Genomic DNA, 26,198 nt, shown 5'->3' with positions numbered 1-26,198 from the left:
AAACATAATATAAAACAATAATAAATGAGTAGTTTTTAATATTTTTGCGCAACTTATAATAGTGAAATATAGCACATACAACAAAAGTAAGGGGAAAATTTTTTTTTTTTTTTTTTTTTTTTTTTTTTTTACGTTAATGTTTTCTTTTTGAGGCTTTGAATAAGAGATTGACATTAAAATTAACCGATCAATTAGAGCAATTAGATAATCATTATATGACATTAGTTAGGCCATGTTCACATCGAACTTCTTCAAGTTCACCTATCTCTTGGTCTGCTGGACCGTTGGGGCACCACACAAGACCGATCAACTTTCTTTCTCCATTCTTCTCTGTTATTTGCCTTTGATAGAATTTCATTCTGATATTCTTTCTGAAAATATTGAAACCTGCCTTTTTACCTGCCTGGGTGGACCACTTCGGGGGCCGATTTTAAGTTTATGTTTTCACACAAACTGTCTTTGTAACCTTGTTTAATCGTGCACATTGAAACCAGGATTTTTATTTTGAAAATGGAAAATAAATTAATTTTAAAAACTAATATAACAACATCACAATGATACAAAATTTACATTTTAAAAACTTATGATCAAATTATGACCAGATCACGTGCATTTACCTTTACTAAAGACTAGTCGCTAATTCTTTATTTAAATGACATTTTGGTTTGTTTCTAAATGTGATGAACTTCCATTGTAATACAACTTTTATAGATGTAGAGTGTTCAAGGCTTAGAAAACGTTTCGAAAGGGTCTTAAAATGAACTCTACAAAATAAAGGGAGGTTTCACTGAACTTTATTGATTATACAAGAAATTTAGGTTAGTGTTGTACAATCAATAGCACAAAGTCTCTTAACTCTGTACGCCAAGCGAATCCTCTTTTAAAGGCTAGCCGCGTAGATCAAATTAAAGCTGAAAAAAAAAAAAAAAAAACAGCCGTAAATCGTGTTGAAGCTGAAAATCAAGTTAGAGCTGAAGTTTATTTCTGTGTCTGAAATTCCATTCATGGTCCACTGTGTCCTCACAGTTTCTTTCATCATTGTCTCTTTCCAGTGGTTTAACCCACGAGCACAGCACCCCATGGCTTGACACAAAGACATCTCGTTGAGAGCTTCGTTTAGTCCCCACATAAAAGCCTACAATGCTATCAAGTAGAAGACACGGTCTTTCATCTCGGCTCTTTCCTATAACTAGTTGACATGTAACGATCTAAAGTTTGCCTGGATTTCCCCATCTTTTTAAATACATTCTTTTTCTTCTTTTACTAAAACTACCCCTCTATTTATAATTGTTGTAATTAAGGTCTTGAGCATGCTCATATCACTGAATCCTACAAGTAGATCAACGTATAGAACATGAAGGTGTTAGGTATGTACAGAGAAATCCTAGGCTAGACTAGTAGCTTTGCGTTTTGAAGTGTTCAAGGAAATTCGTTCAATGGAGCTTTAAGCAAGATGATATTTGGCTAGGATTTGTTTACAGAGTGCTTGAGTTGTCACTAGCATTTATGTTGACAAGCTAAGTGGTCTATCTATCTATCTATCTATCTATCTATCTATCTATCTATCTATCTATCTATCTATCTATCTATCTATCTATCTATCTATCTATCTATCTATCTATCTATCTATCTATCTATCTATCTATCTATTTATCTATCTATCTATCTATATCTAGCTAGCTAGCTTGCTAGCTGTCTGTCCGTCTGTCTATGGTAGAGCTTACATTTATTTATTTAATAATTAGATTAATCTTTACTCTAAGCTCAATGGAAATGATTTGCTAAGTCAAGAGCTGGAAAAAGTCTATAGCTAATTTGTAATGCTAGATGGAAGATTTATTCGTTGTTGTTGTTTTTTTTTTTGTCCAAAGGCAGTCGTCTAATGATGTTTGTTTCTGAGAACTTCATGTTTTGATGTATTTGTGTCTGCAATTTCTTAAAGTAGGTCTATGTTAGCAATATAAGCGGAAAATAGAACTAATGTTTTAAAGCACACACACGAGCAAATACAAGCACAAGAAGATGTCAATTCTTACTTTACAGACAAAGTGTTATGTTCAAATGTAATCTAGAATGATTGCTGAGTGACCTCATGAACATGTCTCTCGTTTGACTGCTGATATTTAGATCACAGGCCAATACAATCCGAACCGATTCAGCCCACAAGTTCACCGGTCTAGTGTTGGGACAATTTATTGGCTTTTCTGGGGAAACCCCAAAATTGATTCCCAGTTTAAGTTTAGGATTCTCGCATCTTTAAAAAGAAATTAAGCATGTAGCCTGCTATCACTTAGATCTATATCAAACAAAAAAATTACTAGAATAGGGTAAAACAATGATTATGCACATTCAAACAAAAACTCTTCATGCTGTTTAGTTTAGGTCCAGAAGCTACACGTAATGATATATAGAAAATAGAGAGAAAACATTAAAATCTTGAAGTAGGTCTAAAAAAATGTGGTAGCGGATTTAATTTTCTAAACTCTAAACCATGGTCTACACAGCCAACTTTAAAGCTATTTCTTACTAAGTCACACCTGGGGAAAATGTTAGTAGAGACAAAAACTTCGTGGAAGTATTTTATTATTACATAATCATTGTCATTTGACGAACAACCACAAATTCTTTTTGGAAATGTAAGACAAAGTAATATATATATATTAGGGGTGCACCGGATAGTCGCTGCGGCTTCGACTTCTGTCGAATATTCGGCCTTTTATCACTATTCGGCTCACCTATTTAATATGCATAAAGTGGACCTCGTTCCCTTAATGTCTTTTATAGAATGTATTACAACATAATAATGTGCTTAAAACTAGGATCTATATGAATATGCACCAAACATGTTTTATTATAAAGACAAATATTAATTTAATTAGAAATGAAACTCTACATTTTAAATGCGCGTTTACATACGGAACGGCAATGGCGGGAACATTGTTTTCATTTTGTCTTGACCTTTGAGTGGGTTAGTTAACAAAGTTATATTCCTTGACCAGACGTCTGTCTTGCTGTGCGGGTATATCTCCAAAGGTAGAGATGAACAACTCCCACCTCCTTTTTATTTGTTTAGTCCATCACATTGAGTTTTTTCATAGACAGGTGACCACAAGTGAAATACGATGGACGTAGGTTTAATGTCAGCATATTGACACTCTATAGAGGTCACACCTTACAAGGAACTGAGTTTGTTTACTTGATAGTAGAGTTTTTAGTAGGGGGCTGGACTTCAAGCCACACTTCTACACGGGTAACCAGGTAAATCTCCAGAGGTAGTGATGAACCAACTCCCACCCCATTTTATTTGTTTAATCCATCACATTGAGTTCATTGATAGACAGGTAATAGATACGATACGATGGACGTAGGCACTCTCTAGAGGTCACACGAGGGAACTAAGTTTGTTTACTTAGTAGTAAATCTTAATTAGGGGGCTGGACTTCAAGCCGCACCCCTTTACGGATAGATTGACTCATGTAATACTGTTTTGATAGTAGGTTGAGAGCTGAGAGTTTTCCTTCTACAGTGACCTCAAACAATTCAGCAATGTTTGGGTCTTCGATTTTTTTAATGTCGTATTTAATTCGTGGGTTCGTAAGCTTGCGATTCTTTTTAATTTCAATTTCTCAATCATCAAGACTCAAGACCATGTCATGGTCACTATTTATGCCGTCTCCAGGGAAAGTTTTAGTTTTAGCTTTGTTGACGCTAGATTTATTTATCTATATGTGTAGTGAAAGAGAGAGAGAGAGAGAGAATGAGAATGAGTTCTCCAGCTAGAGAAGGAGAGAAAATGAATGCTCGAAATAGAGAGTTCTCAGCCAGAGAGAGAGAGAGAGAAAGAGAGAGAGAGATAGAATGAGCTATCGGCTTGAGAGAGAGAGAGAGAGAGAGAGAATGACCCCTCATGAAAAAAATGAGTTTAAGTGTGAGAGAGAGCAAGAGAGAAACAGAAATATGAAACGATACTTTCTAAGCTTAAGAGAGAGAGAGAGAGAGAGAGAGAGAGAGAGAATATAGAATGAACTTTCAAGCAATAGTGAGAGAATATAAAAGAAAAAGAACCATTTCAACAGGCAGCTATTTGTGTAGAAGCACTTTAATTGTCCAGAACAAATAACAATCTCATGTCTCTGTTTCTTTGTACTCTACAGGAGCATCAAGCCTTTGTAGGCACACCCCTGGCAATGTTAGCTGCTCAGTGTAGTAAACTTAGCAATAAAACAGCTCAAACATTGACAGAGACCAACTCAGGTAAATCCTTCCTGCCATGGAGCAAACATTTGTCTAGTGCATCTATTCATCAACACATGGCTCCACAGAGATGTTTAAACCATTCCAGTTTAGGCATGTCCAACGCAGTGTCCTGTCCAACATCATCATCTATTGTCTCCACGTCTCCTCAGGTTTCCTATTCCAATGACTTGTTTTATAGCGGGGCTACGTCTCATGGGACAACTCAATCATCAGAACTAGCCCAGTCTGCTTTGTTTCATAAGATGCACTCAGACAACGGACATCCTACAGGATTTACTCCAATTTATCCCCGCGTGCCTTCTGTATCCAATGCTTATGACACATCATGGCCTTTTGCTGCAACCCACGCTGGTTCTACTCATGGAATAAAATCAAGTGGATTATCACACAGCTCCAGTGGAGGTGCTGCCTCATGGTGGGACATTCATTCCACCACTATGCACACATCAGGAAGTAATTGGTTGACAGACTCACATAGCCAGCTTCCATATTCTTCCACTGACTACTTGGGTCACACATTATCACCAAATACTGGTCTGCTTCCAACACAGCACGGTCTGATCCAAGCGTCTCACCAGGACATAAGCAATAGTACTGTTACAACATTTTTACACAGACCAGGACTCAACAGCCCGAGATCTTCACGAAGGTACACTGGCAGAGCTACTTGTGATTGCCCAAACTGTCATGAAATAGACCGACTAGGTAACTCTTCGATTACATTACATTTACTTCAGAAGTGATGCTTTTTTTTTTTTCCAAAATTGCGACGTGGGCTTTGATGTTTAGTCAAAAGAATTGAGACAGCTTAGGGCATTATTTTAGGGTCAGTATATTGGGATCAAGTTCATTTTGGGATCAGTTAGAATGTTAGATCCTCCCCTATCAGTCGAGGCGGCAAGCTTTCTTAACAGAGAACAAAACTAAAATTGAATCCCCAAAACTGTTTAGTAGTTACTTTTGACTTTGGGACAAGATCAGGGAGGATAAAATTACGTTCAGCGGATCACATGTGGCCCGGCCGAACGTTTTTTGCGGCCCTCTGGCACCTACAGAAATTAAGTATACTCACATATTATATCTTTAAAAAGGCATATATAGTAAACACATATAAATTTAAATATCCATATAACATTCTGTCTACAGTTTAGTATATTCTAAAATATTGATAGTGATGAAGAAAAGGCTAAAGAAAATATTCTTTATATGATTCTAAAACGCTTTAAGTAAACGAAAATTATTCTAAATGGCAATATGTCGAAACATTCGGGATAAGATTCGAATAACGTTTTTGGTCTACCGGAAGTTGTCTTTGCTTTGTTTTAAAGTTGTTAAGTAAAAAGCACAATATTAAATGAAAATATGAAAGTATTGTTGGATTGGAGAAACACGTTTACAAAAAAAAATCCTTTAATCTTGAATGCGTTTAAATAAAAAGAAAATGAATGTCAAGTTTTTAATGATGAATGGACGGCTAATTATTTTAGTGGTAAAGCAGTGTGCTTGATAGGAAACGATCTTAGTTTTTAGATGCCATCTCACAAATGAAGAAAGACAAAAACTAATTAGGAGTTAGTTGATCAATTGACGAAGCAACGAAAGGTTTACACCAAACAATCATAGAACAGAAGTTAGTTTGATGCTGTGACGCAAGATTATCAAACGGAACAAACCCTTTTCGGATGGTGATTTTCTTAAAGAATGCTTGTCAGATGCAGCTAATAGTATCTTTCATGAACAGAAAAAAAGGCAAAGAGAAGTGTAGTTAGGCGTGTGAAAACGATAGCTGATTATTTGATGCACTAACATCACAATGCAAGCAAGGATTTTTGATGCTACTCGCTGGCAATGGACACAAATACTGATGTACAGGATACAATACAATTATGATATTCCTCTGGTGGAATAGATACTAAGTTTCAGCTCACGGAGAGTTACTCAGTGTTGAAGTTAATAAATGATAAAATTAAAGGGCAATATCCTGACCATACACTCATACCTCTATGTCATTCATTAGGAACGTTGGTGCAAAGTTTCATGGAATATTGAGCATATTATTTTATTGACCCATTTGTTTGACCAACCACATCAGAGCTAGGAGTCTTACCCTCACGCAGTTCAGAGAAGCTTGTAAAACTGAACATTCACACACGCACATACATACATACATACATACATACATACATACATAAATACATACATACATACATACATACATACATACATACATACATACATACATACATACATACATACATACATACATACATACATACATACATACATACATACATACATATATATATATATTTAGGGGTGCACCGGATAGTCGCTCCGGCTCCGGCTCCGGCCGAATATCCGGCATTTTTTACTATCCGGTGCTATTCGGCTCCGGTCGGATATCACTACCGGATAGTAAACCGGATAGTAACAAATACACCTATTTAATATGCATAAAGTGGACCTCGTTCAATTTATGGCTGTTGTAGAATGTATTAATGTTTATATGAAAACAAAATAATGTGCTTAAAAATAGAGCAATTATGAATATGCACCAAACATCGTTTATTATAAAGACAAGGCGTGTTAATAACCTAATATAAATAGAGATGAAACTTTACATCATAAATGCGCTTTACATACAGAGCAGCAATGGCTGACACTTTTTCAATTTGTCTTGACCTTTGAGTAAGTTAGTTAACATGTTAAAATGCTACATTCCTTGACTACGTCATGCTGACCAGACGTCTGTCTAGCTGTACGGGTATATCTCCAGAGGTAGAGATGAACAACTCCCACCCCCTTTTATTTGTTTAGTCCATCACATTGAGTTTTTTATGGGTGGGTAACCACAAGTTAAATACGATGGACGTAGGTTTAATGTCAGCGTATTGACACTCTCTAGTGGTCACACCTTTCGAGGGAACTGAGTTTGTTTACTTAGTAGTTAATCTTTATTAGGGGGGGGGGCTGGACTACAAGAGCCACACCTCTAAGGTAACCAGGTATATTTCTAGATGAACAACTCCCTCCCCCTTTTATTTGTTTAGCCCATCACATTGAGTTCATTGTTTGACAGGTGACCCCAAGTCAGATACGATGGACGTAAGCACTCTCTAGAGGTCACACGAGGGAACTAGGTTTGTTATTGGGGGGAGGGGGGTGGACTAGACTTTACATTATAAATTCGTATTACATACGTAGCAGCGATGTCTGGCACATTTTAAAAGCTTGTCTTGACCTTTGAGTGGTCTTGCTAAAAGCATCGCTTTCTCAACAGACACTTGGACAGCTGATAATACCACCGAATCATATTTTGGTTTAACTGCCTATTGGTTGAATGAGTCATTTGACCGAAGCAGCTATGTTTTGCATTGTACAAAATTTATTGGCCAGCATACGGCTGCAAATTTGCTGTACCTAAGATATTTACTAAGCCATTATCTGTATTAGATACAAACCAGAAGCGGTTTGTGGCCTTTAAAACACGAGCCTAATGACAAGTTGATGGTGTCAAATACATGAACACAAACATCTACCCACTATACAACTTAGATTGTACTTAAGAAAGATTTACGCTATAAAAGCAAGAGTGAACTTTACCTTTGAAAGATTTACATTAGTTAAATATAAGTTTATATATTCTGCATGAGTTATCCCACATTCTACTCTACAATACATACGCACACACCATCTCATGTTACAAAGATTAGTTTATGATAAGCATATCTGTAAAAAAAATGCTGTTCATTTTAATTTATCAATCAGTGATAGAGTTTAAAGTAAGAAAGTAAATAACAAAATAATATGAATATAGGTATGTTTATATAGAAGATTTGCAAAAACTTCAGTAAAACGAGCTGTTTGAGTCATGTAGGTATCCGGCTCCGGCTCCGGCTCCGGCCGAATATCTAATTTTACTATCCGGTTATATGTATGTATATGTGTGTGTATGCGGCTCTTCATATTGAAAAATATTGTATGCGGCTCTCAATACAAAAAATGTCGCCAACCCTTGGACTAGATTAATGGTTAGTATTAAGTAAAGTGGAATAAGTCCATGGATAGGTTAATGCTGGAATTTTAAAATAAGATTTATATAGGTAAGTTTTATTTTAGTTTTCTGATGATTCTGTGCATGTATATTACTAGCATTACCCACCGGCTACGCCCATTGATTTGGCTTCAGGATAAGACTGTCCTTCTTATTAATTCAAATATTTCCCTTTTAAATCCTGCCTATCGTAATGCTCACATAATACTTTGGCCGTACCCCCCCCCCCCCCGGCCCGCTTATATTTTTACTCTTTCAATAAAACATTTCGCAATTTAGCAAAACCCTTTTTGACCAGTGTATTCTAGTAAGTGGTACGTTAATTGGAAGGGCCCTCTTTAAAACGCCCTCCCAAACACACTCACTTTTTACCTGTCCATTCGATATCACTTTTCTCTCCCTCGCCCTTTTCGTTTCGCCCATGCCCCCTTAAAAACTTAAATTTTATCATGTTTCATCTAATTGGCACGGTCCGCTTTATAACGCTACCCCGCATAAACATATACTTTTTACCCGTGAATTCGATTACCGGTATCATATATTTCCCCCTCTCTCGCTACGCAATAAGAAATAGTAGCACTATCTGGGACACATATTCATTGACTTTTCAGCTCTTTATCGAAATATTTCAAAAGCTCTCTGAAGCTTTTCAGCATGAGCCTTTTTTATTATTGCATCCTGCCTCGAATACTCACAAAATAGTTGGACCGAAATCCCCCTTCCTCATTTGAACTCTCCCCTAACATAAGTTACGCCCCTGATTTATAGCTAGTTACGTTAAATTACATTGGCCCGCTTCTAGTGACCTTCCAGACACAAACACAGACTTCTGGCCAGAGAATTCTAATTTCCCATTTCTAACTTTCCACGTCACCACCCCTTAAAAAAAATTATATACAGTCACTGAACTGACTTTACTTCGGCTTCTTGAGTCAATGTTAAGTTGTTGTTTTTTCATTAGCTTTATGTTGCTTTTAGTCGGACACCTTTATTTGATATCACTCTGGTGTAGTAGCGATCTCTCACCCAAGTATTCTATTCTCTTTTTTTTACCTCCACCCTCAATACTCTAAATAATTTAGATGAAATCAAGTTGGAAAAATTATATCTTAGCAAAAGCAGACACATTGAAAAAGATAATAATAAAAACTCGAGATATATCTTGGAGCAGTGGCGTCACTGGGGGGATGGGTGTGGGTGTGAGGGGTGTGGTCCGCACTAGTCGACATAATTTTGGGGGTGACAACCAAGATGGAAAAATTATAACTTGGTAAAAGCAGACACATGGAATGGGTTGCCTGAGCTAGCCAGGAAAACCAGTGACTTGGCAGAATTTAAGTCATTGGTTAACATGCATGACTGAATGCATGACGCGTATGACGTAATCATCTTCTTTTTTGAAGTAACGTTTGTATTATATAAGATAAAAAAGATAAGTATAGCATAATGACGATATGTGAAAACTGCGCGCTATAAAAGTAATTTTTTTTTGTTTTTGTTTTATAACTTACAATAGAAACGAAGTTGTATTAAAATTATTTGTAAAAACATCATTTGAATCAGTATTCTATTCCATGAGTTAGTTAATAATTGGAAAATCTATTTTATAATGAATCATTGATACTTTTCCCACTGTGACCTAGATGCACATTTTTTGTACCAATGCGCGAATCTATGAATGAAGCTTGAGTTATTAATGAAGAAGTCCATGACCTTTTTTTAAAAAAAGTTACCACCCTGACGTCTTTCATTTAAAAGTAGTGTGATTTTTTGAAAAATCTGCTTGCATATACAACTTAAAAAATTAGATGGTTCACTTTCGGAAAAGAAAAAAGTAGCCGTTGCATCAGAACTTTGAATAATCTAAAATATCATGATGTCCTATTTTCAATTTTTCTTCTAGTTTCTGAGATCTAAACGGGACGGACGAACGGACAGACAGGCCACACAAAATTAATAGCGTCTTTTCCCCTTTCGGCGCCGCTAAAAACACATTGGGTTAAAATTGCGAATAAGGAATCGTTTTTAGTAAATTTAACCGCTGTGGTTTCGATCGTTAAAGGTGCTTAGTTGTTCTAGGCACACGTTAAGTAGTAACTGGTTAAATTTTCGTATTTTTTTAGTCCACGGCAAGTAGGAGAATTAGTGACGAGTCAATCGGGGCGCATTGAGCTTAGATATAGAGATTTGGCATTTCTGTAAAATGTTTGTAAAATGTTTTACATGTTTCGGATGTTCCTTCAGAGTTGAAGATAGTTTACTTCCTAGTCCAAACCTCCCGCAGGACGACGGGGGATGGGAGCGGGCGGGGTTTGAACCCTCGACCGTCGATAAATCTGAACGACAGTCCAGCGCACAATCCGCACGACCAGGCAGCCATCTTTACTTCAAGATTCCCCTAACTAATCAGAAGTTTTAGATTTTTACGTGATAGGTAACGTTAGGCGTAGCCAGGTTTTTTTTCAGGTGGGGGTGTGTGATTTTTTTAACACACACATGCACATACATACACACTCATACACAGTTACTTGAACATAAATCTCAATTAGTAAGCTGGACTAAAGATCAAACGCACCTAAACGAGTGACCTTTAGCTACACCGAACACAAACCGCGAGATTATATAGCCCAGTAAGCCAGTAACTAATTATTTTGTAGAAGACACGACCAGGGCTATCTTTAAATGGAGAGCTAAACACCCCCTACTCTTTATTTTATTTCTTTGGTCCTTGACACCCAATTTATTGATAGACATTGGCCATTTTTAAGCCAGAATGAGAAAACACAACGTGCTATCAAAGGATATTACACTGTCAATAATATTAACGTTAAATAATTTTTCTAACGTTTTAACTTGAATATTACTCCTGCAGTTAAGTGTCTTGATTTGATAACAATATTCTTAATAATTAGTGACAGTCAATAACTCCTTGTTATTACTAATTTTTTTTTTTACTTAAGACGCGTACTTAGCCGGTGTGTATCAGGCCAGGACGACTTTTACACACCTGACATCCATAGGCTTACTATCGTTCCCTTTTGTAACAGTTACTGATACTACGAATAAAATAATTAATAAGTAATAATTAAGGAAGATGTTTCTAACATACGTTCTTTGCATTTAATGTTTCTTTGCACAATAAAATAAAACAAAGATGTGCATGTTTGCGTGTGTGTATTTTTTTGCCTTGTATTAAAACCTTTAGAAAGAAAGCTAATTTCATTGTTGAATTCTTTTGACTTAATAAATAACGGAAAACCTTACAGTACATTTTAAAATCGCATAAAATAAATTGAATAATAATACCACAGTTAGATCTAGCAAACAAAGAAACAATATGCTGGAGCGTAAAAAAACAACAACCCTTGACCTCTAACTAGTGGATGGGTATAATTTATCTATATGCTTGACTGACCATGCCAATGTGTTATCTTTTTTGACTGACAACCAACTCTATTGCGTGCGTATGCTCAAGGAAAAAAATAATGCTTGAATGTTAACACAAACAACTATACACACTACACAAGGGCTACACGTGTAGGCTCATTAGGTATATCTGACCAAGTTGTTGGTCTGAAATTCATGAACACATACAACCGACCACTATACAAGGCAGATTGTACTTTACTTATGAGATTTACATTAGTAACTAGTTAAATATATACTAACATTATTTACATTGACCTTCCTACACACATCCTTTACAGTTGGTGGCATCGTACATACACACAGACACACTCATGCTATACAGATTTTTAGAAATACTGTTAAGTTTGAATAAATCAACCAGTAACAGAGTTTAAAACAATAAGGTATATAAAAGGAAAAAAACAACAACCAATATAGGTATGTTATTTAACAGTTTCGTAAAATGTTCAGCAATACAAGATATTTACAAGACACTTAGGTATCCGGCTCCGGCTCCGGCCCCGGCCGAATATCAAATTTTACTATCCGGTCATATCCGGCTCCGGTCGGATATCAAAAAGTACTATCCGGTGCACCCCTAATATATATATATATATATATATATATATATATATATATATATATATATATATATATATATATATATATATATATATATGTGTGTGTGTGTGTTTACACGTAATTAATGTTCATTACATTCTGACCCTCATTCTTTCGGACGTTTTTTGTACCCTGTAATAGGTTCTTCCTGGAGTTAGTGGAAAGACCCGCACTTGCCAGCTAGGGGGTCTGGGGAAGCGCTGCACTTTATTAATGGAGCCCAACGACTGGTAGAAATTGGTAACTATAGTTTCGCTTTAGATTTTTATTGGGAAGGGGAAGGTAACCACAAAATCTCTCTTGGCTACGCTCATGAAATTTGGTAATTGTAGCTTTGCTTTTCCTTTTGTTGGAAGGGGAGTTTACCTCAAAACCCCTCTTGGCTACGTTTATTTGGTAACTAGTTTGCTTAAGATTTGTTGTCGAAAAGGGGAATTTTATCGTCAAAATCATCTGAATTTTAAACTCAAAAGCTATATGGAAGTTGTTTTTTTTTAAATTCAAAACCCCATTTGCTACGTTCATATAATTTGGTAAATGTAGTTTGCTTTTTGTAGTTTAATATTGAAGAGAGGGGGGGTTTACCTCAAAACCCTCCGCAAGGAAGTTTTAAGCTCAACTCCCCCCCCCCGACCACGCTCATAGAATCTGATGACTGTTGTTTGCTTTAGTTTTATTTTGAAGAGTGGATTTTAACGTCAAAAAACTCCGTGGGGAAGGGGTTAAATTAAAAAAACAACAACATCTAATTATGCGCTCAAGGAATTTTGTGACTTAAGTGTTGTTTTATTGACAAAGGAGGTTTTAACAACAAAGCACCCTGGAGAGGATTTTAAACTCAAAACTTACAGAAACGGGATTTTAAACTTAAAACCTTCAGGAAAGGGATTGTAAACTCAAAACCTTCTGGAAGGGGATTGTAAACTCAAAACCCCCTTGGATGGGGGCAAGTGATGATTTAACATTGCAATCTTACCAATAAACAAAATAATTAAAAAGTTACAAAATTTATTCCATGCGGGGAGGAGGGAATTTCATTTTAAAAAGGTTTGAACTTCCCCCCCCCACACTATACGCCTATGTAGGTCATTATTGATTTTTTTTTTGTAATCATTTTTGTTACTTTTTCTTTTTCTATATTACTAAGGATTTTCATACGTTCTACGTGATTAAAAACAATTTAAAACAGAAAACATTAATTCTAGCTAGAATAAGGGGCTAAACGATATATTGATAGATCCTCTAATCCCTCGCCCTGTAAAGTGTAGAGCCTGAGAGGCCAGTGTAGAGCCAGTGTAGAGCCTGTAGAGCCAGTGTACAGCCTGTAGAGCCAATGTAGAGCCTGTAGAGCCAGTGTAGAGCCTATAGAACCAGTGTAGAGCCAGTGTAGAGCCTGTAGAGCCAGTGTAGAGCCAATGTAGAGCCTGTAGAGGCCAGTGTAGAGCCTGTAGAGCCAGTGTAGAGCCTGTAGAGCCAATGTAGAGCCTGTAGAGCCAGTGTAGAGCCAGTGTAGAGCCAGTGTAGAGCCTGTAGAGCCAGTGTAGAGCCAGTGTAGAGCCTGTAGAGCCTGTAGAGCCAGTGTAGAGCCAGTGTAGAGCCTGTAGAGCCAGTGTAGAGCCAGTGTAGAGCCAGTGTAGAGCCAGTGTAGAGCCAGTGTAGAGCCAGTGTAGAGCCAGTGTAGAGCCTGTAGAGCCAGTGTAGAGCCAGTGTAGAGCCAGTGTAGAGCCAGTGTAGAGCCAGTGTAGAGCCTGTAGAGCCAATGTAGAGCCTGTAGAGCCAGTGTAGAGCCTGTAGAGCCAGTGTAGAGCCAATGTAGAGCCTGTAGAGGCCAGTGTAGAGCCTGTAGAGCCAGTGTAGAGCCTGTAGAACCAGTGTAGAGCCTGTAGAGCCAGTGTAGAGCCTGTAGAGCCAGTGTAGAGCCTGTAGAGCCAATGTAGAGCCTGTAGAGCCTGTAGAGCCAGTGTAGAGCCAGTGTAGAGCCTGTAGAGCCAGTGTAGAGCCTGTAGAGCCAATGTAGAGCCTGTAGAGCCAATGTAGAGCCTGTAGAGCCTGTAGAGCCAGTGTAGAGCCAGTGTAGAGCCAGTGTAGAGCCAGTGTAGAGCCTGTAGAGCCAGTGTAGAGCCTGTAGTGTAGAGCCTGTAGAGCCAGTGTAGAGCCTGTAGAGCCAGTGTAGAGCCTGTAGAGCCAGTGTTCAGACGGATGTAGCCCCAATCCAATGAAGGCTGAGAAGTAGGTGTAGGCCTCCAATCCGTAAGTTCAAGAATTAGGTGTAGGCTGAGAATTAGGTGAAAGTTATCATTCAGTGAAGGCTTTTAATTAGGTGTAAGCTATCATCGTTTGAAGACTGAGAATTAGGCTTTTATCCAGTGTAGGCTGAGAATTAGGTGTAGGCTGTCATCCAGTGTAGGCTGGCTGAGAATTAGGTGTAGGCTGTCATCCAGTGTAGGCTGTCATCCAGTGTAGGCTGTCATCCAGTGTAGGCTGGCTGAGAATTAGGTGTAGGCTGTCATCCAGTGTAGGCTGTCATCCAGTGTAGGCTGTCATCCAGTGTAGGCTGGCTGAGAATTAGGTGTAGGCTGTCATCCAGTGTAGGCTGTCATCCAGTGTAGGCTGTCATCCAGTGTAGGCTGGCTGAGAATTAGGTGTAGGCTGTCATCCAGTGTAGGCTGTCATCCAGTGTAGGCTGTCATCCAGTGTAGGCTGGCTGAGAATTAGGTGTAGGCTGTCATCCAGTGTAGGCTGTCATCCAGTGTAGGCTGTCATCCAGTGTAGACTGTCATCCAGTGTAGGCTGGCTGAGAATTAGGTGTAGGCTGTCATCCAGTGTAGGCTGTCATCCAGTGTAGGCTGTCATCCAGTGTAGGCTGGCTGAGAATTAGGTGTAGGCTGTCATCCAGTGTAGGCTGTCATCCAGTGTAGGCTGTCATCCAGTGTAGGCTGGCTGAGAATTAGGTGTAGGCTGTCATCCAGTGTAGGCTGTCATCCAGTGTAGGCTGTCATCCAGTGTAGGCTGGCTGAGAATTAGGTGTAGGCTGTCATCCAGGGTAGGCTGTCATCCAGTGTAGGCTGTCATCCAGTGTAGACTGTCATCCAGTGTAGGCTGGCTGAGAATTAGGTGTAGGCTGTCATCCAGTGTAGGCTGTCATCCAGTGTAGGCTGTCATCCAGTGTAGGCTGGCTGAGAATTAGGTGTAGGCTGTCATCCAGTGTAGGCTGTCATCCAGTGTAGGCTGTCATCCAGTGTAGGCTGGCTGAGAATTAGGTGTAGGCTGTCATCCAGTGTAGGCTGTCATCCAGTGTAGGCTGTCATCCAGTGTAGGCTGGCTGAGAATTAGGTGTAGGCTGTCATCCAGTGTAGGCTGTCATCCAGTGTAGGCTGTCATCCAGTGTAGGCTGGCTGAGAATTAGGTGTAGGCTGTCATCCAGTGTAGGCTGTCATCCAGTGTAGGCTGTCATCCAGTGTAGGCTGGCTCAGAATTAGGTGTAGGCTGTCATCCAGTGTAGGCTGTCATCCAGTGTAGACTGTCATCCAGTGTAGACTGGCTGAGAATTAGGTGTAGGCTGTCATCCAGTGTAGGCTGTCATCCAGTTTAGGCTGTCATCCAGTGTAGGCTGGCTGAGAATTAGGTGTAGGCTGTCATCCAGTGTAGGCTGTCATCCAGTGTAGGCTGGCTGAGAATTAGGTGTAGGCTGTCATCCAGTGTAGGCTGTCATCCAGTGTAGGCTGTCATCCAGTGTAGGCTGGCTGAGAATTAGGTGTAGGCTGTCATCCAGTGTAGGCTGTCATCCAGTGTAGGCTGTCATCCAGTGTAGGCTGGCTGAGAATTATGTGTAGGCTGTCATCCAGTGTAGGCTGTCATCCAGTGTAGGCTGTCATCCAGTGTAGGCTGGCTGAGAATTAGGTGTAGGCTGTCATCCAGTGTAGGCTGGCTGAGAATTAGGTGTAGGCTGTCATCCAGTGTAGGCTGGCTGAGAATTAGGTGTAGGATGTCTTCCAGTGAAGACTAATAATTAGGTATAGGTTGTCCTTCAGTTTAGGTGATAATTATGTGTAGGTTGTCTTCCAGTGTAGGCTGATAACTAGGTGTAGGTTGTCTACCAGTTTAGGGTGATAATTAGGTGTAGGTTGTCTTCCAGTGAAGGCTAATAATTAGGTTTAGGATGTCATCCAATGAACGCTGAGATTAAGTTTAGGCATCCATCCAGTGAAGGCTGAGAAATAGGTGTAGGCATTCCTTCAGCAGAGGCTCATATCTGAAATAAAAAAAAATTGACAACTTGATTTGACACATTTGACTGACAAAGTAAAAATAGTTGGTAATACTAATACTAGTGTCTCTTGACACCATGACTTACATGATGAAAGAGAACAACGTCTACTGACTTAAGACCTAGTCTGTTTTGTATTTCAGGTCCGGCCGGAGAACATTTAAGAAAACGTAACATTCATTCTTGTCACATTCCCGGATGTGGGAAAGTCTATAACAAAACATCGCATCTCAAAGCACATCTTCGGTGGCATACTGGCGAAAGACCTTTTGTTTGTAATTGGTTATTTTGTGCTAAAAGGTAATTACTTTGCATACTCTTTTAAGAGGGGACTCGATACTAATGGACTTGTTATCTTCCAAAAGTCTATCCCCTATATAGAATTATGCCTTTTTACAAAGCATATAGCAACTCACTATGTCTGTCTGGTAAAAAATTCAGCTTATATCACCATCTCAGTCAAGTACAATTTCCTTCCTTTGTTCGAGATACCAAACAAAATAATTAGTTAACAATAATTAATTAACTAATTGATTTTTTTTTATTCGTGTGTTCTCATGTAAAAAAAAATAATTGCGCAAAATTTCCAGATTGGATGGGGAGAAATAACGTGTACAAACTTTTTGTCAGGCAGGACTTAGTTGATAAAAGCTTTTTACAAATATTTCTAATATCGCTCAGATTTATTGTTGTCTAGGTCTAGATCTATTACAAATTTAATGACATGATTGATCCAATTACACTTCGTATGAATTTGTGTTTTTCTTGTTTGAATTTTTTTTTGGGAGGGGGGGCGCCAGGGCGCATGGAGTTAAACAAGAATGGCCTAAACTTAAATTGTGCAGTAAAAATATAAGTTTTGAATACACACGTATTCATACTCTGAAATTCTTTAGTCAATTCTAGATTGTCTAGGCCAGTGTTTCCCAAAGTGGTGTACACCAGGGGTACGAGAAGAGTTTGGAGAAGGTACGCGTTGCCTATCATCAACTATTTTAATACCCATTTATTACTGTCTGTTCATAATTGAAAAGAGTTTAACCAGAAAGAGTTAAAATTTATTATAGGTTTTGTATTCACATTCTTTAATATTATTTTATTTTATAGTTCTACAAACTCATAAACGGTGTAAGATTACATCTCCAAGTTAACGTTGATAAAGACCAGGAAATAGATTTCTAGTTTTTAGGTCATCATGAGTCATCGTCAATAGCTGACGTAATAAGCCTACTAGTTAAATATACTTTAGAATTGTACGAGATGTTTTTGATGTGCCAACGGACTATGGTGCTGCTAGTATACACATTGGACTGACAAAGTAAAAATAGTTAAAACGTTCACATTGTATTTTTCTTCTTTTTTTTTCTCATTAGTAAGTAGGCTACTAGAAATTCAGGAACCAAAAAAAAACATCAGTGGGTATCACTGCTTTTGTGATAAGATCATTTATAAGTAGAAAAGACCTAGAAAAAGTTGAGCCGGTACGGTATGGTAGACGAGACTTTCTTTTGCTTTCTCGGTAGATTTTTGAATGACCCCTTCATTATATGAGTTAAGACAACTGACTGAAACATTATTATATTGATTTTATATGTGTTTCTAGGAAGAAAGGAACAAAATAATTTTAAAATAAAAGCAGCTGTTAAAAGTTTTATAAATTACTTTGATCCTCGTTTGCTGATGCTTGTAGATAACTTTACCCACTCAATATTTCAGCATTTTTTAAATTTATCATTTTAGTCTAGTTAGAAGAAACAAGAGTTCTATATTTACCAATGTATATTGCTATTTTAAATTATTCGTTGATTTAAAGGATTATTTGACTATTTAAAAATTTTAAATTGAACTCAGCATAGGGTATGAAGACATGAGCCTACAAAGGTATTTTTAGTCTTAAGAAATCCTGGTATTTATCTATTACAAAGCTTATATTAACTCACATTGTCTATCTATCTGTTTGTCTATCTGTCTGTCTATCTGTCTGTCTGATAAAAAGTTAATACACTTATACACCTGTTATCGAATGAAGTTGAAACTTTTCCCAATTATTCATAGACAAAGACAAGACATGAATTTATAAAATAATAATTAACTAATTAGTCAATTAATTACTGGTAATTAATTGTTTTCTTTGATACCAACAAGGGAAATTAGACCTTCAATATTCACAGATACTGCTAAATATGTAGGGTTTCGTCCCCCTAGATATTGACCACGTTATTTCTCCTACACCCACTGTTGGATCAAGATGAAACCTGAAACATTTATTGTTCCTAATAAAGCATGAATCAATTAACCAATTGGTTAATTACTAAATTAGTAATATTTCCTCAGCCAAATTTAAATTATTTTCTTTTCATGCTTTCAAAAATTATAACGGTCAAACTAAAATTTTCCCAGTCTAATCAATGATCTTGTAATTCTTTTCCCAACAGTATTTATCATCTGTCAAATTTCTAGGAAAATCGTTAAAGCCTTTTTCGAGAATCATGTCCACCAAGAAGCTTCCACTCTCAAGGTGTGACCTGAGTTATTATAATAAAGCACACAGAACACGTACGAGTTTCTCCCAGCCCAGGGACTCATGATGTCACATAAACTTTTCTAATCTACTGTTCAACTAATAGTTTAAAATGATTTAATTTCTACATTATATTAATTTATTTTTGTTGATCTAACTTTAGGTTCACACGGTCTGATGAATTACAGAGACATTTGAGAACTCACACTGGAGAAAAAAGATTTGCATGCCCTAAATGTAACAAAAGGTACCATAAACCTCTTGTCATTTTGTTTCTTTTGTTTCTTGTCTCGATTGAGCTTTGTGGTTGTTCATGGAAAAAAAAAGTCCAATGAATGGGTCATTTTCTTTCAAATTAATTTTCAACCTGCTCATGTCAATCACTAAACACAACAAAAAGTTCTGAACACATCTATCACTAAACACAACAAAGATCTGCACACATCTATCACTAAACACAACAAAGATCTGCACACATCTATCACTAAACACAACAAAGATCTGCACACATCTATCACTAAACACAACAAAGATCTGCACACATCTATCACTAAACACAACAAAGATCTGCACACATCTATCACTAAACACAACAAAGATCTGCACACATCTATCACTAAACACAACAAAGATCTGCACACATCTATCACTAAACACAACAAAGATCTGCACACATCTATCACTAAACACAACAAAGATCTGCACACATCTATCACTAAACACAACAAAGATCTGCACAAGTTTCCTCCTCCCTTCAGCGCCAGTCTTTTTTTTTTCTTTCACTCCTATACTCCTTTGTTACTAACCTGTATGTAACATTCCTCCACCCCCCCACACACTACCTTGGCTTTCTTTCACTCCTAGACTCCCTTGTTACTAGCCTGTATGTAACATTCCCCCCACACCACCTTGGCAATCTTTCACTCCTAGACTCCCTTGTTACTAACCTGTATGTAACATTCCCCTCCCCCACACCACCTTGGCATTCTTTCACTCCTAGACTCCCTTGTTACTAGCCTGTATGTAACATTCCCCCCACACACACACCACCTTGGCATTCTTTCACTCCTAGACTCCCTTGTTACTAGCCTGTATGTAACATTCCCCCCACACACACACCACCTTGGCAATCTTTCACTCCTAGACTCCCTTGTTACTAGCCTGTATGTAACATTCCCCCCCCCACACACCACCTTGGCATTCTTTCACTCCTAGACTCCCTTGTTACTAGCCTGTATGTAACATTCCCCCACACACCACCTTGGCATTCTTTCACTCCTAGACTCACTTGTTACTAGCCTGTATGTAACATTCCCCCCACACCACCTTGGCATTCCAACAGAGAGGAATTTGTGGGGGGAATTTTACATACAGGTTAGACTCCCTTGTCACTAACCTGTATATAACCTTTCCAACCCCGACACCACATTGGCATTCTTTCCGCGTTCCCTTCTTTTACCCCGTCCTGCATTCCCATGTCCCAATCATACATTACTTTGCCCTAACCCTGCACACCCTTGCCCCAATCATACCTTCCCTTGCCCCAACCCTATCGTCCCTTGCACCAATCATACTTCATTTGCCCGATTCCTGCCTCCCCTTGCTCCAATCACACCTTCCGTTGTTCCAATTTTGACTTCCGTAGTCCCAATCCTACATTTCCTTGACCCAATCATACATGATTTTCCCCAATCCTGCCTTCCCTTTCCTAACTACTACCTTCCTTTGTCCGACTCATGACTTCCCTTGGCCCACTCTTTGCTTCTTTTGTCCAACCTTCCCTTTGACCTAATCCTGCCGTCGCCATTTGCACTATTCATTCGCGTCCCTTTTCACCCCTCTTTTTTCCACTAATTGCTCCCTCTTTCATTCATAGTTTTTTTTTTGCCCCTACCATCTTCCACTTCCATCCATGCCTTTCTCTCTTTCTACTTTATCTCTGGCTCCTTCCTTTCTCTCTGTTCTATCTCTGGGTCCATCGTTTCTCTCTGTTCTATCTCTGGCTCCTTCCTTTCTCTCTGTTCTATCTCTGGGTCCCTCCTTTCTCTCTGTTCTATCTCTGGGTCCATCCTTTCTCTCTGTTCAATCTCTGGATCCATCTTTTTCTCTTTCTACTCTATCTCTAGGTCCATCCTTTCTCTCTGTTCTATCTCTGGGTCCTTCCTTTCTCTCTGTTCTATCTCTGGGTCCATCCTTTCTCTCTTTTTATTCTATCTCTGGATCTATCCTTTCTACTCGATCTCTGGGTCCCTCCTTTCTCTCTGTTCTATCTCTGGGTCCCTCCTTTCTCTCTGTTCTATCTCTGGCTCCCTCCTTTCTCTCTGTTCTATCTCTGGGTCCATCCTTTCTCTCTGTTCTATCTCTGGGTTCATCCTTTCTCTCTTTCTACTCTATCTCTGGGTCCATCCTTTCTCTCTGTTCAATATCTGGATCCATCTTTTTCTCTTTCTACTCTATCTCTGGTTCCATCCTTTCTCTCTGTTCTATCTCTGGGTCCTTCCTTTCTCTCTGTTCTATCTCTGGGTCCCTCCTTTCTCTCAGTTCTATCTCTGGGTTCATCCTTTCTCTCTGTTCTATCTCTGGGTCCCTCCTTTCTCTCTGTTCTATCTCTGGGTTCATCCTTTCTCTCTGTTCTATCTCTGGGTCGATCCTTACTCTCTTTCTACTCTATCTCTGGGTCCATCCTTTCTCTCTTTCTACTCTATCTCTGGGTCCCTCCTTTCTCTCTGTTCTATCCCTGGGTCCTTCCTTTCTCTCTGTTCTATCTCTGGGTTCATCCTTTCTCTCTGTTCTATCTCTGGGTCCATCCTTTCTCTCTTTTTACTCTATCTCTGGATCTATCCTTTCTACTCGATCTCTGGGTCCCTCCTTTCTCTCTGTTCTATCTCTGGGTCCCTCCTTTCTCTCTGTTCTATCTCTGGCTCCCTCCTTTCTCTCTGTTCTATCTCTGGGTCCATCCTTTCTCTCTGTTCTATCTCTGGGTTCATCATTTCTCTCTTTCTACTCTATCTCTGGGTCCATCCTTTCTCTCTGTTCAATCTCTGGATCCATCTTTTTCTCTTTCTACTCTATCTCTGGTTCCATCCTTTCTCTCTGTTCTATCTCTGGGTCCTTCCTTTCTCTCTGTTCTATCTCTGGGTCCCTCCTTTCTCTCAGTTCTATCTCTGGCTCCATCCTTTCTCTCTTTCTTCTCTATCTCTGGGTCCCTCCTTTCTCTCAGTTCTATCTCTGGGTCCCTCCTTTCTCTCTGTTCTATCTCTGGGTTCATCCTTTCTCTCTGTTCTATCTCTGGGTCCATCCTTACTCTCTTTCTACTCTATCTCTGGGTCCATCCTTTCTCTCTTTCTACTCTATCTCTGGGTCCCTCCTTTCTCTCTGTTCTATCCCTGGGTCCTTCCTTTCTCTCTGTTCTATCTCTGGGTCCATCCTTTCTCTCTGTTCTATCTCTGGGTCCATCCTTTCTCTCTTTCAACTCTATCTCTGGGTCCATCCTGTCTCTCTGGTCTATCTCTGGGTCCATCCTTTCTCTCTTTTTACTCTATCTCTGGATCTATCCTTTCTACTCTATCTCTGGGTCCCTCCTTTCTCTATGTTCTAACTCTGGGTCCATCTCCGAGGCCCTCCTTTCTCTCTGTTCTATCTCTGGATCCATCCTTTCTCTCTTTCAACTTTATCTCTGGGTCCCTCTTTTCTCTATGTTTTATGTCTGGGTCCCTCCTTTCTCTATGTTTTATGTCTGGGTCCCTCCTTTCTCTCTGTTCTATCTCTGGGTCTCTCCTATCTCTCATTCTACTCTACCTCTGGGTCCCTTCTATCTCTTCATCAATCTGGCAAGTGAAGAGGAAACATAACACTTATAGAAACATTCACGTCATTCTTTTGTTTTGTTGCTTAATGTTTTCATCATTGGGAAAACCCGATCTATCTAGACTTAGAAATAATTCTTTTAACATGAAGTCCTTTTAGTAGACAATATTTATATGTGTGTGTTTGTGTGTGTTCTAAGTGTAGATAAAATCTTATAATGTTGTTTATCTTATTTCTAATTTTAGATTTATGCGTAGTGATCACCTCAGTAAACATCTTAAAACACATACACAGAGTGAAAAGAAAGATGACGACTTTAGTGACGAGGTAAATGACAAGAGAAGCTGAAATGTTATTTTCACAGTAACCCTGGACTTAGGACTTAGCCACTTGTGTGCTGACTTATGCTCGGTTCAAACGAAACTCGGGCAAGCTTGTGAAATTTTATTGCAACTCTGGACATTGTAAATAGTTTCTATTGTGATGAGTTTCTATGAAAACCTACTCAATTCTGTTACATAATTAACAAAGAATTAAAGTTGACAGCTGGAAATGAAACTTTATTTGTCTGGTGTGTGTTTGTCAGATTTCTATATGTTCCAATAAGGCCGAGGTTAGTTTGTCAGATTTCTAGATGTTCCAATGATGCCGAGATTAGTTTTCAATACAAGTGGATAGAATGGTTCAATTACTTCTAAATTCTTAGAATAATGTTTTGTTTAAACAAATAAACAGAAACACTAAGGGACGAGTCCGTGGATCAGTTGTAGTCAAGCAACACGCCATTCAGACTCAAATCATAAGAACCCCAACTGATGACCGAGAAGTTCAATAAGCTCTGTTAGTGTGACCAAACACTATTAAGTTGTTTATGGCACACTTGTTTTGGTTCAAGGGCACATGTAAAATACACAGGAGTTAAGGGCCCTGACTAAACGGAATGTAAACACAATGTTCCTAGTCACAATAGAGTGACCTTTTGTTTTTTCAAGTAAGTCTAGACTATATATATATATAAGAACAATTTTTTTTTAAATAAAGAGACAGTTCGTGTTGATCACTAGAATTATTCAATCTACAAATGTTCATAAGTAAAGGCGACGAAAGTGTTTATTGGTTTATTATTTAGATAATTTATTTAGATCTTCCTATTTCTGTCGGGGAGATAGTATCACATATCATTGAAACCAGTACACCAACATTGCCATCTCGATCATTTCAAATGTTGTGGTTGAAAAACTATCTAGTGTTGAGCCAGTAGTACAGCTTAAGGCATTATCATAATTGATTTGGACGAACTAAGGGAGAATACTGTCTTTCGGAATGTAGTTCACAGCTCCCGCTATTCTAGACAAAGCTCTTGCTTTAGTCACCTGTGTATTTTAACGGCGCCGAGACATCCTCCGTGAAAATAATGAGTCCCTTGTGTGAGAAAGCAGAAAGTTAGCCCTGAATACCTTGCCCAGGACTATCCTGTTACCTTTCACAGCCCAACACTACTTTGACGGCGCCTCTATGACAGTGTAACTAGATAGTTTTAGGGACAACCCCCGGCGAGAATTTCTTTGTATCATATTATTAACAGTCAAAATCGTTTCTTGGCAATTTAGTTTTTAAATGTCTTTCACTGTGATACAAAAAATTATAAATCCCTTTATTCAATAACGTTATATTTTTAATTCACTCCACATTTTGTTTCATTGAGCAAATAAGAGAGAATTGTACTAATAAGTCATTAAGTCTACTTCTATATATGGTTGTTAATATTTTGTAAAATATATTTATTTTGTTTACATTTCCTAGATGACTCAGTTTATTTCTGCTTAGTAACAACAACGCTTACATTAAACACACAGTCAAATGGAAAATATAGGTTTAAAAGGAAAAAATGAAAGTGTTGTGTGTGTTTAATATAGATTAAAGTGAAATTCGTCATTACATGTGATGTAATCATTCCATTGATAGATACATCATTACATGCGATGTAGTCTTGCCATTGGTTAAAATTATTACATGTAATGTGTTCATGCTATTGATTGATACATCGTTACATGTGATGTAGTCATGTGATTGATCAATTAATCATTTCATGTCATATTTTCATGCATACTCACTATACACACATCTTTTCAAGTAGTTTCCTCAGTTTTCTACAGAACACTTTGACCACATTCAAGTTAGAACACGTTGTCTCTGTGCAGAGCAAACTCTTAATCGAGCTGCTCTAGCAACTTACAGTTTTGAATACGGCCTTAATACCAACAAATTCTATCCGTTTTTCCGTTAGAAACTGGCCTAACTGATGTCATATAATGATTATCTAATTGGGCTAAATGTTTTGTAAAGGGTCAATCTCTTATTCAAAGCTTCAAGAAAAAAAAAAAAATTTCCGAAAAAAAAAAAAGAAGTAACAAGATTACAAAGTTAGTTTGTGTTATCACACAAACTCAGAGGCGGCCCCCATCAAATTCAACAAGCCATATTCTTGTTTTGATCGTTTAAAGAAATTGTAAATATTTACATTATTTTTCACATAAAAACAAGCAGTGCAACACTTCGTCTTTTATAAGACTCTTCTAACTCTTCTGGAATAAGTAGAGTAGCGTTAAGTGATCACCTAAGATCAGCATGGAAACCTCCCGATACAGTGTCAGTGTCACCTAGTGCGGTAGCTCAGGGTGTCCCCCCTTCCCATCAACTTTCTTGAAATATGTTCCAATGAACACTATTGCTAGTTTTTTTTTTTGTTTTGTTTTGTTGAACCAGTACAGTGAGAGCTGATTACCTACTTTTATTGATTTTTACTCAGATGTAAAATCCCAATGTTTATTACATTTATTCAAATGTTATTGCAAATCTTACAATAATATTTAATTAAAATTATAAACAGACTTAACTTCATATGAACAGGTTTCTTTTCTTATACGTTAAGACAGAAATGGTGTAACGTTGTGCTGTATCATTTACACTTAAACTACAATCTAGAAGTGTCTAGGCATATTTGGGCATATATCTAGAAATTTTATTATTATCTTTTTCCATGTGTCTGCTTTTACCACGTTATAATTTTTTCAACTTGGTTGTCATCCCCAAAATGGTGTCGACCGGTGCGGACCGCACCCTCGCCCCCCCCCCATGACGCCCTGCTCCAAGATACCTACTTCTTCCCCAACAATTTCGATTAATGTTTGTTAGTTTGTAAAATGTTTGACATGTTTCGGATGTTCCTTCAGAGTTGAAGATAATTTACTTCCTTGTCCAAC

At 38.2% G+C, this 26,198-nt stretch overlaps 1 protein-coding gene across 2 annotated transcripts in view; it reads left to right on the top strand.

Moving 5' to 3' along the window:
• Positions 1–23,493, top strand: part of LOC106068530 (transcription factor Sp9-like) — a 39,632-nt gene extending 16,139 nt beyond the window's left edge. Inside the window, exons 1-5 of one of the 2 annotated variants that reach the window (XM_013227927.2) lie at positions 1,189–1,367; positions 4,155–4,962; positions 16,751–16,907; positions 19,292–19,375; positions 23,181–23,493. In XM_013227927.2, coding sequence (XP_013083381.2) covers positions 4,188–4,962; positions 16,751–16,907; positions 19,292–19,375; positions 23,181–23,283 — 1,119 coding nt within the window. In that variant the 5' untranslated portion in view covers positions 1,189–1,367; positions 4,155–4,187 and the 3' untranslated portion in view covers positions 23,284–23,493. Of the gene's footprint in view, positions 1–1,188; positions 1,368–4,154; positions 4,963–16,750; positions 16,908–19,291; positions 19,376–23,180 lie in introns of those variants that run through there. The other variant, XM_056014492.1, reaches the window with a different exon arrangement.
• The last annotated feature ends 2,705 nt before the right edge of the window (positions 23,494–26,198 follow it).

Source organism: Biomphalaria glabrata, chromosome 16 (genome assembly GCF_947242115.1).
Source record: "Biomphalaria glabrata chromosome 16, xgBioGlab47.1, whole genome shotgun sequence".
Lineage (NCBI taxonomy): Eukaryota > Metazoa > Mollusca > Gastropoda > Planorbidae > Biomphalaria > Biomphalaria glabrata.
The sequence above is the reverse complement of the archived record's forward strand: the minus strand, read 5'-3'. Positions and strand labels throughout refer to the sequence as shown.